Below are 12,832 nucleotides of genomic sequence, written 5' to 3'. Positions count from 1 at the left end.
AATACTGTACATTGTTGCAACAATTTTATTTGGCACAGTACAGATAGCTGAATATTCTGATATATTTAGAGATTGGTTTTAGGGATTAAAAATAAACAAACATTTATACTCACTTACAGTACATGGCGGCAGCATTGGTCCAATGCTGCAGCTGTCCACTGCCAGCTCTAACACCAAGAACTGAGTGATCACATGACAGCTGATCTCTCGGTTTTCACTGAGCAGATGTGGTGACTGTCAGTCATCGGCTCCCTGCTTTGCCCCTCCAGAGCTCACTGGGAGTGAATAGTTCAAGCTCTGAGCAGTGCGCTGAGAAGCCAGGCCAACTGCCGGGTCAGACATCTGGGTGGATCCTGACAATATTGTTGGGATCCCTAAGGAGCCTGGACCACCTTTTTTTATTATTTATACAGTTTTATTTTATTGGTAGTGTTTATACCAAGATATACATTGTAGCATAGTTTCCTCTCATACTATATGTATGGCTAGCCTACTCTACATAAGTCTAAAGGATAGGGCGTCATTTATGATGAAACGCGTAGGGCAGAGCCACACACACACACACACGCCACAGTGCATGCGCAATCACTATTTGGCAATCTTTACTATTGGAAAATGATGCGTCTGCAGTATTTCAATTGTTATACGTGAATTACTGCTGTTTACATGTAAGTGCAATGTATTTTAATAAAAAGGGATTGTTTTTACAATTTCACACTATGTGGAGCCTTTGTTTTATGCCTATGTGACTTCTGATGTGAGCGAGAAACCATTGGATAGTCCTATCTGGAATTATATGGGGACTAGACTTGTGAATGGGCTGCTTAGAGTCATTGGAGCTGGTGTCTCATCTATCTATAGTGGAGTCTTTGGTTTAAGAGCTTACTGATCTCCCTGAATAAGGGGGATCACTGGCTATTCGGTAAGCCCCCCTGTGTGAATAATTTTTGGGTGTCACAGCTGCTATTGTTGGATTCCTCCTTTCTTCACATCTGGCAGAAGGACCTTTAGAGGACTTTTGGATATATGTTTGAAGAATCACTTCATACATATAGGTGTTCACAATTCACTCCCCAGATCCACTTTAGTTCTCTGCACTTCCACCCCTATTTGCGATAAAAATGACTGTTTTTTACTGCTTCTTTTCTTTGTCTTTAACCCTTTTTTTTTAGCTGCTGCCTGAACTGGAAAGAGGTAGCTGGCATCCGATGACTGAGGATGATCATGATTACCATACAAGACCCAGGCTCTAAGCAGCTAGACATGCTGGGATCGCTGGGCAGGTCTGTATGTGTATTGAGGATAACTTAGCATGGCAGATTAAGAGGGGTTAAAAAAAACAGAGAGGGGGTGAAGTTAAGTTCTTATTTAATTCAACTGTATCACCTCCTTTTTTTTTTTTTTTTAATGAAATGGTAATTATACTTTAATAGGACCGTTAATCATTATCTGCTAACAACAATGTAGACTTATCAACCATTATGTTGCTGGCAGACTGACAGAAAACACATTTAATCATTGTATAAACAATATATATCACTTTGAAAATTGTCAGCGTTCATCAATCATCATCAAGTAAGTGACACTTTTAAAGTGCTATGTGGTGACAATGGAATTAAAATGTATGTCAAGACAAAAATATTTTTCTAGTTTTGGACAGGGTGCTAAAGGGTTAAAACCCCTGTCAGGTTTTTACTGCTATGCAAGACCCCCAAAGAGCAATTTTCCCTCACTTCCTATTCTGTAGACAATGTTCTATAAGACCAGAAGTAAGGGCAACTGGGGGCGTGGTTTGGCTATGCAGCGGTGAGGACGTGTCTCTCTCGTGCTCCGGCGCCGACACACTATTATCAGCAATTTTACTGATCTGCTCACTCCCAGCCTTCATATAAAGATGCGGAAGAGGTCCGGAAAACCCTTACCTAAAAAAGGAGCTGCCGTGGGATCGATCAAACGGTTCCTGTCCGCAGAACCAGAGGATCCGGAGGACATGGACGGCCTAGGCCGCCCTCCTGGCGGCGTGGGCTCTGGTGCGGGATCCGCCCCCCGATGCAGGCCTGAACACAGACGCCGCTCTCCGGTATCCTCGGCCGGCTCGGATGGAGAGGAGGACTCCCCCAGACGTTCAGGGGTAGAGGCACTGGTAAGCGATCTCCCAACTAAGGCTGAACTGGCCTCCATGTTATCAGGCCTAGAACGCGCCATTAAGAAGGAGGTGTCCGCAGTCCGCGCCGACCTCTCACATGTCCTAGAGAGAGTAGAAGAGTCGGAACAGCGTCTTGATCGCCACGCGGCGGCCATTAGACACTTGCAAAACTCTACCCGCGCACTTACTATAGCACACAGAATGGCGCTGTATAAAATCGAGGATCAGGAGAACCGCAATAGGCGGAATAATATCCGGATCAGAGGCCTACCGGAGGCTACTGGGGATGAAGATCTTCTCCCTTCCATTCGGGGCATATTCAACAGCTTACTGGGCCAGGCCGCAGACTACCCATTGAAAATAGATCGAGTGCACAGGGCCCTCCGACCCCGGAATCTCTCTTCAGATGTCCCCCGCGATGTCATTTGCAGGATTCATTACTATGAAGAAAAAGAACTCATCATGAAAAAAGCTAGAGATGCTACCTCACTGGATTTTGACGGCGCCATGCTATCTTTTTTCCCAGATCTTGCTAGGGAAACTCTGGAACGCCGCAGAGCCCTGCGCCCCTTGACAGAGAAATTACGATCCGCCTCGATTAAATACAGATGGGGGTTCCCGGCTGCACTGATCGCTAACAGGGATGGTAAGACTGCAATTCTCCGATTCCCTGAGGAACTGGAAAAATTCTGTATGGATGTTAACATCTCCCCACCGGAGCTCCCTGGATGGCAAGATCACATCCCACCCCTGCCCGCGAACGCCGAATCAAGATGGCAAAAGGTCGACCGTAAAAATCGCTCTTCAGCATCTGGAGGTTCGCCTGAAATGGGCTGACACTATGAAAAAGATGGCACAAGTTCCTGGCCCACTTTACAGTTGACCGACCAGAGTCACATCTGCTTCTTAGTGGGTTTTATGTAGCCTGGCAATAACACAGGCCCTGCTGATTATGGTTCTGACCCACAGCCGTTTGTTTACACGGCGTGGCAACGACAATTTTTTGCCACGTCCTTTATATTTTAAATCTTCTTTTTTTGGGTCCTTTTTTCCTTGCTTTTCCTGTTTGTTTTTTATATACCCATGTTGCCCCGTTATGGGATTTTTCTTAATTTACATGTGTTCTATGTGGAATCCTCCGGGTAGCTGGGCGTCCGGCCTGGCATGACCGGGCTACTCCGGTCATGACACGCCAGGAGTACTTAGTCGCCTGCATCTATCACCTCGGAATGTTTCTGTGTTGGCGCCGGAGCAATCCGATGACGTTCACGCCAAACTTTGTCTCCGTGTGCATATGCACGGAGACCTTCACCCCCCTGTCTATGGGGTGCAGTGTTGGCTGACATCCCCATTCCCCAGCTCTTATTTGGGCGACGGGTGTGGGGGTGTTCGGCCGTCGGTGTGCCCCACCATGCACCGCAGTTCTATGCGTGCACTTTTTGACCACCCCCCTGAGCGGTCTACACTTCATTTGGTAATGGATGATGTTTGTTCTTTATTCCTTCTCTTTCTCATAACTTTACCTGTCTTTTTCTCCCATCCCCCCCCACCTTGCCCATCCCCCGCTCCAACTCCTCTTACCCAACCAGGTCCGGCCCCTCAGAATACAGTGAACGTGGGCTCTCTCGCTGGTCTCCATGGCTAAGGTAAATCTTATCTCTTTTAATGTACGGGGACTGTATGCACCGGGGAAGAGACACAACTTATACAGGGAGCTGGGGCGCCTGCGGGGAGACATTGTTTTCCTGCAGGAGACCCACCTTACTCACTCCACACGGGTGAAACTCTACTCCCCACAATACCCCATGTGGTATTATAGCCTATCGGATGTACATAAAGCTAAAGGTGTAGCCATTGGGCTCCGCAGAGGCACCCCGTTCACATTTGAAACCATGTTAAGCGACCCACTTGGACGTTTTCTGTTCATTAGAGGCAGCTTGGGTAGTATGACATGTACTCTGGCAACCCTATATGCACCTAATCGCGACCAAGCAGGCTTCATTGCCTCCACTCTCACAAAACTTAGAGATTTCGCACGCGGGTGCATCCTCCTTGCTGGCGATTTTAATACCCCGTTAGAACCTGCCATAGACACATCTAAAGGTAGAACCAATATCTCACATAAACGTTTACTGTTTATTCGCAAACGCCTACACGAATCCCAGTTGGTTGACATTTGGAGAATTATGCACCCGCGGGCGAAAGACTATACCCATTTTTCGCAGGTCCATCACACCTATTCTAGAATAGATTTTTTTCTCATTGATCACCACCATCTCTCGCTCCCTATTAACACTCATATAGACTCATCACCCCTATCAGATCATGCCCCGATCACACTAACCATTAAAATCCCCTCCCTACCTCACAGGTCCCCCAATTGGAAGCTTAACGAGCACCTCATTGAAGAGGAAATAGATCGAAAACAAATAGGCGAGAGTTTATCCCTTTACTTTGCTGAAAATAAACATCCTGACATTTCAGCAGGCACACTATGGGAGGCACACAAGGCCCATATTAGAGGGAGGCTCATAGAAATGGGGTCTAGGAAAAAGAAGGAACAATTATTCCAACAATCTAAGTTGCTAGATGAGATTAGAGACCTCGAACAATTACATAAAGCGAACCAATCTCAAGCGGTATTTCATAGCTTGACTCTGAAAAGGGAAGAATTAAAGTCCCTCTTCCACACGGAACAAAAACAACAAGCCCGCATAGTGGCCCAAAGTTTCTATGAATGGGGTAATAAACCGAGTAGACTACTGGCACGTTCACTGCAACAAAAGAAAACAGCCACCTTCATAGCTAAAATCAAAAACTCTGCAGATGATCTGGTCCATGATACACCTTCAATTGCCAAAGAATTTCGGGAGTTTTACCAACACTTATATCACGTCCAACACTCAGTAACAGATCAAGACACTAAGTCTAAGCTCATTAGGGAATACTTAGCTCAAGCTAACCTACCCAGGCTGTCACCTGATATACTTGACACTTTGGATGGGGAGCTCACTATTGCAGAATTACGCATTGCATTAAAAGCCATGGCAAATGGTAAGGCTCCGGGCCCGGACGGCTTTACTGTAGCTTACTACCGTAAATTTGCAGATATTCTACTCCCGCACTTAACCTCTTATGCTAACGCGATTCCCGACGGTGAGTTCCTCAGGCCTGAAACTACCCATGCACACATAACTGTTATTCCTAAAACTGGCAAAGATCCTAGTGCATGTGGCAGTTATCGCCCCATTTCATTGTTGAACATTGATGCCAAAATTTATGCTAAAGCTATAGCGAACAGACTCCTTCCCCTGCTCCCACAATGGGTCACTTCCGACCAGACGGGATTCATTCCGGGTAGGGAGGCAAGGGACAACTCCCTTCGTACCCTATCGCTAATAACGCACGTCCGCGGGTCGTCCCAGCCCACCCTCTTATTATCAACAGATGCTGAAAAAGCGTTTGATAGGGTGGACTGGGACTTCCTGTTGGCAACACTGACCCACTTGGGCATTAGAGCCCCCTTATTGTCCCAAATAAAGGCATTGTATACTTCTCCTACGGCCCAATTGAGAGTGAACGGCACCCTTAGCGCCCCATTTACTTTACACAACGGCACTCGACAGGGTTGCCCTCTTTCACCTATTTTATTCGCCCTATCGCTTGAGCCCTTTTTGTCCACGGTGAGACATAACCCCTCTATACACGGGATTACTATAGGACCAACCGAACATAAATATGCCGCATACGCAGACGACATTTTGTTCTACGTACAACAACCTCTCATATCTCTCCCTAATCTCATGTCAGAATTCGCTAAGTATGGAACCATCTCCAATTTTAAAATCAATATGTCCAAATCAGAAATACTAAACATATCTATCCCCGCACAGACTGCTTTCCAATTGAAAAGTTCCTTTCCCTTTAGCTGGCAGGCACATAAAATGAAATATTTAGGTATTTATCTCACCCCGAACCCTGACGCCCTGTTCCGCTCAAACTTTTTACCTCTTTTAAACACGATTAAAACTGACTTACAAAAGTGGTCTCAGATGGCCCATTCCTGGCTAGGGAGGATAGGGGTTATTAAGATGAATATACTACCCAGGTTGCTGTTTCTATTTCAAATGATCCCATTTGGGATACCAATAGGTTTCTTTACAATATTGAGATCGCTGGTTAGCAAATATATATGGAACAGAAAGCGCCCAAGGATTGCCAGACTCCTTCTCAACAGATCTAAACGAGAGGGAGGTCTGGCCTTACCAGACTTTAAAAAGTATTTCCTGGCGATTATTTTATCCAGAATCTCTGATTGGAGATTCCACAAAACATCTAAGCTTTGGGTGGAACTGGAAACTGAGTTAAGTGGCTCTGATCTCTTTACGCAACTATGGGTTCCTTCGAAATGCAGAACCTTATCATCCAAGACCTCCCCGCTCACTCATTCCACCCTTGCGATGTGGGACACTCTCTGCAAAACAAATAATTGGCTTTATAACTCCCCCCTCATGCTTTTGACAGGCCACAACTACTTCCCGCCGGGGAACCCAGACCCCAAAACCCATACATGGTCCCTGGGAACGGCGACTCAGCTACACCAGGTCACTACATCGACGGGAATTACCCCCATGACTACAATTTTACAAGACTCTGTGGCTACTCCTATGGATCACTGGAGATACAGGCAACTTGCGGCCTTTGTTCACTCCCTCCCTAAACCCATTAGGCCTCTCACTGAACTGACACCCGTTGAAGCTGCTCTGGCAGAACCACAACCAGTAGAGAGACCTATCTCCCATTTCTATCAAATATTGCAAACACAAAACTCTGCAGAAGATCCAGCTTTCCTATATAACTGGGAAAAGGAACTTCAGAAAGAACTGTCTCCAACCCAAAAGTCCACTATCCTCATAATGTCTCATATTTCTTCCTCGGCCACAAACACAGCTGAAGTAAACTATAAACTCCTAACAAGATGGCACTATACGCCAGCACTTCTTCATAAATACTTTCCCCACATCCCCCCCCTATGTTGGAGGGGCTGTGGGGAACATGCGACCCATGCCCACATCTGGTGGTCCTGCCCGCTGATACGACCATTTTGGTTGACCATCCTTCACTGGATCAAAGAGATTCAAGGATATGAGGTTCCTAATGATCCATTCGTTGTATTATTACATTGTACAGGCAAATCAGTAGGGTCGTATAGGAAATCTATAACTCCTCACCTTCTTAATGCTGCTAAAGCACTTATCCCCAGATTCTGGAAACAAAAAAATATACCTACTCTACGCCAATGGCTAATGGAAGTTGATCGCATATATTATATGGAGGATCTCACCCTCTCCCTTAGAAATAAATCTGATTATGTTAGAAAAATATGGTCCTGCTGGTTTGCCTTTAAATACACATCTGCATTTGCGGAAATTATGTCAGACCCTAAGTAAACTGTTTTAGTAGGTTAACAGTGTATAACAGAAGCCCGGACCTGGGATAATCCCCCCCCCTCCCCTCCCTACCCTCTTTTCCCCACCCAACCCTACTATTTTTCCTCTACTCTTTCTACACTATTTTTCTGGTACTCAACTGTTATTATGTTTCAGATTTGTATTGGTACTCTGTCAATTTATAATCATAATGTGGCCAAGACACGAATATTCATATCATATCTGATGGGACAAATATTCTATTGATAACTTATTAAAAGTCTTGTACACTTTGTGTAACGCTAGTGGTTACAATATCCTTATAACTACTTGCTATAATAAGACATAACATGCTTCCCCACTTATATACTTTTTCCTTGTACTGTTTGTAATACATTGTACCGTGTATTTCCAATTTTTACTCCTTAATAAAAACAATAATTAAAAAAAAAAAAAAAAAAGAAGTAAGGGCAACTTTCCAATAGCATCACATCACAAATAAAATTACTTTTTTGAGTAGAGTAGGGAAGGCTAGAATCCCTGTCAAGATTTTTATTTCTACCTGTGTCCCTGTTGCAGATAGTTCTTCACTTCCTGTCTGGTGAAACCATTGTCAGTTGGACAGAACAGAAAGGAAATCTCTCTATGGGAGTTATTTACTACTAAGACTGGAGAGTGCAAAATCTGGCGCAGATTTGCACAGACACCAATCAGCTTCCAGGTTTTATTGCCATAGCTTAATTGAATGAGCTGAAGTTGATTGGCTACCATGCACAGCTGCACCAAATTCTGAGTGCTCCAGTTTTAATAAACGCCCCCCTAAAGGTGCCCTGGATAGACGTAAACATACGACAGGAGATCTAATCCTTTTCCACTCTATCCAAAACTAGATAGAAAAAAGTTTTTGATTTGATATTCACTTTAAATATTGATCTGTGAGTTATGCTCAGCCAACAAGCAACTTTTGAACTGTAGTACACAAGTGCACAATGGCATAAATGGTGAAAAAGATATATAAAGTGAGCTGTCTTAATATAAATACTGTACAACAGTGAGTAAATACGCAAAGAAAGCAAAATATAGTGCATTAAATCAAAATTATGAACATGTGCACTGATCTTACTGCATATCAAAAACCTGCGTATAACAACACTACATATGACATGTAAAACAAATGACAAAATGCTATGAATTGAGCACCAATTGAGTCTCAACATTCACGATTTTGGACTGTTTTGAATAATCAAGCAATTATTTGGAGTTTAATTGGGGCGTTTTCTAATTTTGCACATCTGATTTCACTCATTGGCATTTACGCACATAGTTTTATATATACTTTTGTCATTTGTTTTACATGTCATATGTAGTGTTGTTATACACAGGTTTTTGATTTAATTTAATTCACTATATTTTGCTTTCTTTGTGTATTTATACTCACTGATATATTTATATTGAGACACCGCACTTTATATATCTTTTTCACCATTTTTATCTCCCGATATTCAGGCAGTTTTAGGTGCAGCAGTCGTTATATTTAGTTGGCTGGCGCATCCTTTCATCCATTTTCACAATGTCATAAATACTTGTATATGGCAAAAACAAAGAACAAAGCTGCACTTCCATAAAGTCTTACTATAAAGTTTAAACAAAGCAGTTGGCATAGAACATAGTCTCTCTTCCTGGCCATGCCCCTCTGATGTGTTTCACCCTGGCTGGGCTTATTCATAAATGTCTACAAATAAGCTCGGCTGGGGTAAAATGTGTTAGTGAGGAATGGCCTAGGGCAGGGACTATGTTGGAAGCCACTGGCTTTGATTAAACTTTATGGAGAAACATCATGGAAGTCCTGCTTTGTTCTTCATATTTTTCATATATGCTTGAGCAGAAAAAGCTTCTAAAGCCAGCACGCAGTGCATGGAGGGACCTGAGGAACACACTTGGGACTTGGAGTGGCGCAGTCCTATCTTTGTGTCTACATTAAATGACTGTATGTTATTTGCGAGAGGAGAAGCAATTGTTACCTTATTGAGGAGGTTGGATCCGTGCGGGACATCTTTTGTTCAATCGGAATCTGTTCCCATTTAAAATGAAGGCTCCAGTCAAAACCTATTAGTATAAAGTAATAAACTTTAATTATTCAGCAGGCACTAGGAAAGTGAACACAAGCAAATGGGAATAAGAAGAAATAAATGATAAAATGTAAGAGGTATCATATAGTTTTTTTTTGTTCCAAGAAAATTTTTTATTGAAGGAAAATAAACATTTACAGAAATCTTGATCAACAGTTGTACATAAAGGAGTTTTAGAACAACAAAATTACATTACATGTAGGATTCTGTCACTTCAGCATAAACCTTTACATGGTAGATCTGGACCTACTATTCAATTCAGTAAGATCTTCATTTCATCAGTGAGTTTTATCTAAGACGGGTGTCCATGTAAAGTTCGACTACTAGATTCTCTGGCAAAGAATAGGGAAGGTAGGTGTTTTAAGTAAGATGCATGGTTATTGTTTAATCCCTTTTGGAGATAGTTGCGATTAGTAGTAGGGAGGGGTTCGCTATGTGTTAGGTCCGTGCCTGGCTTCTAAAGAGCGTAGCTGAGGTTTATGTGAAGTGAAGTTGTAGGGAGAATCTGTGGGTTTTAAAAACTGGATACATTAGTGGGGTGGGAATGGGGGGTGATAGGAGGAGGAATGGAGAAGATGAAAGGAGGAGAGTGTAGGGGGAAGAGAGAAAAGAGGGAGGGAGAGAGAGAAGAGAAAAAAATTAAAAATATGACTTCCCTCCTCGAGGTTTTAAAACAATGAGGGAATTCTGATTGGAATTTATGTATGCCTTGGAGGGGATGGACCTTAAAGGGCGAGGGGTGTCAGGTAGAGGTATCATATAGTGATTAAAGGGCCAGGGGTGAAGATTGCAGCAAGTTGAATGAAACTATGACTTCTTGTGTCTCTTGATACTTCAGTGGCATGATCCAGAGTTCCTATGTCTGTCCATCTGTCCAGACTGTTTTATGTCTACTTGAGTAATTCTTTATAAGTTTTATGTTAGGGAGAATAAAGTAGGAGTGAGACTTTAACAGGAAAATCTTTCTGCTTGAGTCTATGACATAGGGTGCTGGTGGGTGACGCACCAACTGCCAAATACAAACATATCAGTTTTAGGTGGCCTGACCCTTTAAATATTTGTATGCATCACGTACCTCCCCTTAAGTCAGCAGAAGCTGCCAGATAGGCAAAGTTATCCAGGCTGATGACATCAATTATTGGACTGACAACACGGGTGTGATCCTAGAAAAACAAGGCGTCCAAAAAAACTTAATTTGAATACTGGCAGCCCCGTCACAGATGATTCACTATTTTAGCTCATGAGCAGAAAGGATTTTAGCACCTCTTGTTCTTATAGTGTAAAAATAACTTGCTGATCATATAAAAATCCTTGCGAGAAACAAGCTAAATTTTACAGTGCTGTATGTCCCAATCAGCTATCAAGCAAGAAAGGGTGCTGGCAGATACAGGTTCTGCCACGTCAAGATTTATTGATTCCAAGCAGATAACAGAGGCAGCTAGATGGCTTCTGGGCTCAAAAGATGCTTAGCCATTACTAAGCTACCTGCCACATTGACATCAATAAATCTTTGACTATCCAAAAAAAAAATCAGACTGTGCATATTATCTGCAGAAAGACAAAAAGGTATCTAAACCGAAAAACAAAAACGGAATACATTGCAGCTTTCCAATCCTTAGATGTGTTCGCTGCATTCGTTTTCTGTTTTTAGGCTTTTGTTCCTTATTTGTTACCTGTTAATCCATCCATAGACAGAGGGTGGCTCCTCTATCTATGAAGGAGCAACAGAGATACCATTGAACAGCAGCATTGTCTAGGAAGGATAGTGTTAGAAGGACTAATAGATTTAAATTGACTTTACATAAGTGACTAACAAATTGAAACCTAACCCCAGCTTAATACTGTCAGTGTTAGACGGTGTGAGCTTAAAAAAGAAAACTAACGCATTTAAGGATTGGTAAGTTGCAATATATAATATTTTTACTTTTGGGTTTAAAAACACTTTAAAGGGTGATGCTTGATTATGACTTGGCTCACCTCCTTGACCCTCTGAAGCAAAGGCTGGAGCCATTCATTGTTGACCTCACAGTGACTATCCAAAAACGTGAGAATTCCTGTAGTGGCTGCTTCCGCTCCGCGAACACGAGATCGAATCAGTCCTATAAGGTAAAATACAAACCCAAAGAGACATTGTTGAGATGAAGCAGTGAGTTCCAGTGCTGGTACCATTGCACTAGTATCTTTTGGTACAGGGAGGGAGGATTGCTTTTCAGCAAAGGGGAAGTGTCTATGTAAACAAAGTCATACTAATCTGGTATTTGGACAACTTCACCTATTCTGAAGAAGTGGCAAGTAGTCATGAAACATGTTAAATAGAATTTTAACCTAACTAGGCAAATAAAATAGATTTATAGGCCCATTCACAACATTGTGTGTTGACACATGTTGCAGTGCATTAAACAGCCTATTCAAAATGAATGGGTTGCAATGTACATGAAAATTGGGCAGGCTGCATTGCACTGCAATGCATAGGACACAATGCAGCAAGCATTCATTTTGGAGATGCGTTGCGGTGCTATTCACAATCCAATGGCACTGCAGCGCACCAACTACACATTGTGGTTTGCTGCACTGCAAGTGTGTAAATGGATCCTTACAATAAATGCAATGGGGCTGATTTACTAAAATTGGCAGAATCTGGTGCAGCTCTGCATAGAAACCAATCAGCTTCCAGGTTTTTTTTTATTGTCAAAGCTTAATTGAACAACCTGAAGTTAGAAGCTGATTGGCTACCATACACAACTGCACCAGATTTTGCACTCTCCAGTTTTAGTAAATCAACCCCAATAATCCTCTACTTAGCCACTCCATATGTAAAATCCACCATTATTGGGGGCCTCTGCAACATGAGCTTTTTGGGACCATTTTTTGCAGAACTTTTATCCTATCAACAACTTCTGACATACCCCAACCTGAGGGACTAAAGTCTGGTTCTCCTTATGTGTTGAGTGTGACCATCCACCAGGGCTGCTGGTAGTCGTCGTCGCACCAATTCGGACAGTGCCGTTGCCAGCAATAGGCTCCAATTTGGCTTGCGATTGACATTTTGTCAAATCGCATGTCAAATCAGCCCAGTGTGAACAAGCTTAATTAAACAAGCTGAAGTTAGCCGAATGGTTGCTATGCAC

The 12,832-nt window shown here is 42.9% G+C and overlaps 1 protein-coding gene across 1 annotated transcript in view; it reads right to left on the bottom strand.

The window, feature by feature from the left end:
• The window catches only part of GALNT16 (polypeptide N-acetylgalactosaminyltransferase 16), a 231,194-nt gene that overhangs the window by 75,676 nt on the left and 142,686 nt on the right, over positions 1–12,832 (bottom strand). The window contains exons 6-8 of the mRNA XM_073610151.1: positions 11,682–11,803; positions 10,780–10,867; positions 9,597–9,681 (exon numbers count right to left, since the gene is read on the bottom strand). Coding sequence (XP_073466252.1) covers positions 9,597–9,681; positions 10,780–10,867; positions 11,682–11,803 — 295 coding nt within the window. The remainder of the gene's footprint in view (positions 1–9,596; positions 9,682–10,779; positions 10,868–11,681; positions 11,804–12,832) is intronic.

This window comes from Aquarana catesbeiana, linkage group LG13, assembly GCF_042186555.1.
Source record: "Aquarana catesbeiana isolate 2022-GZ linkage group LG13, ASM4218655v1, whole genome shotgun sequence".
Lineage (NCBI taxonomy): Eukaryota > Metazoa > Chordata > Amphibia > Anura > Ranidae > Aquarana > Aquarana catesbeiana.
The sequence above is the reverse complement of the archived record's forward strand: the minus strand, read 5'-3'. Positions and strand labels throughout refer to the sequence as shown.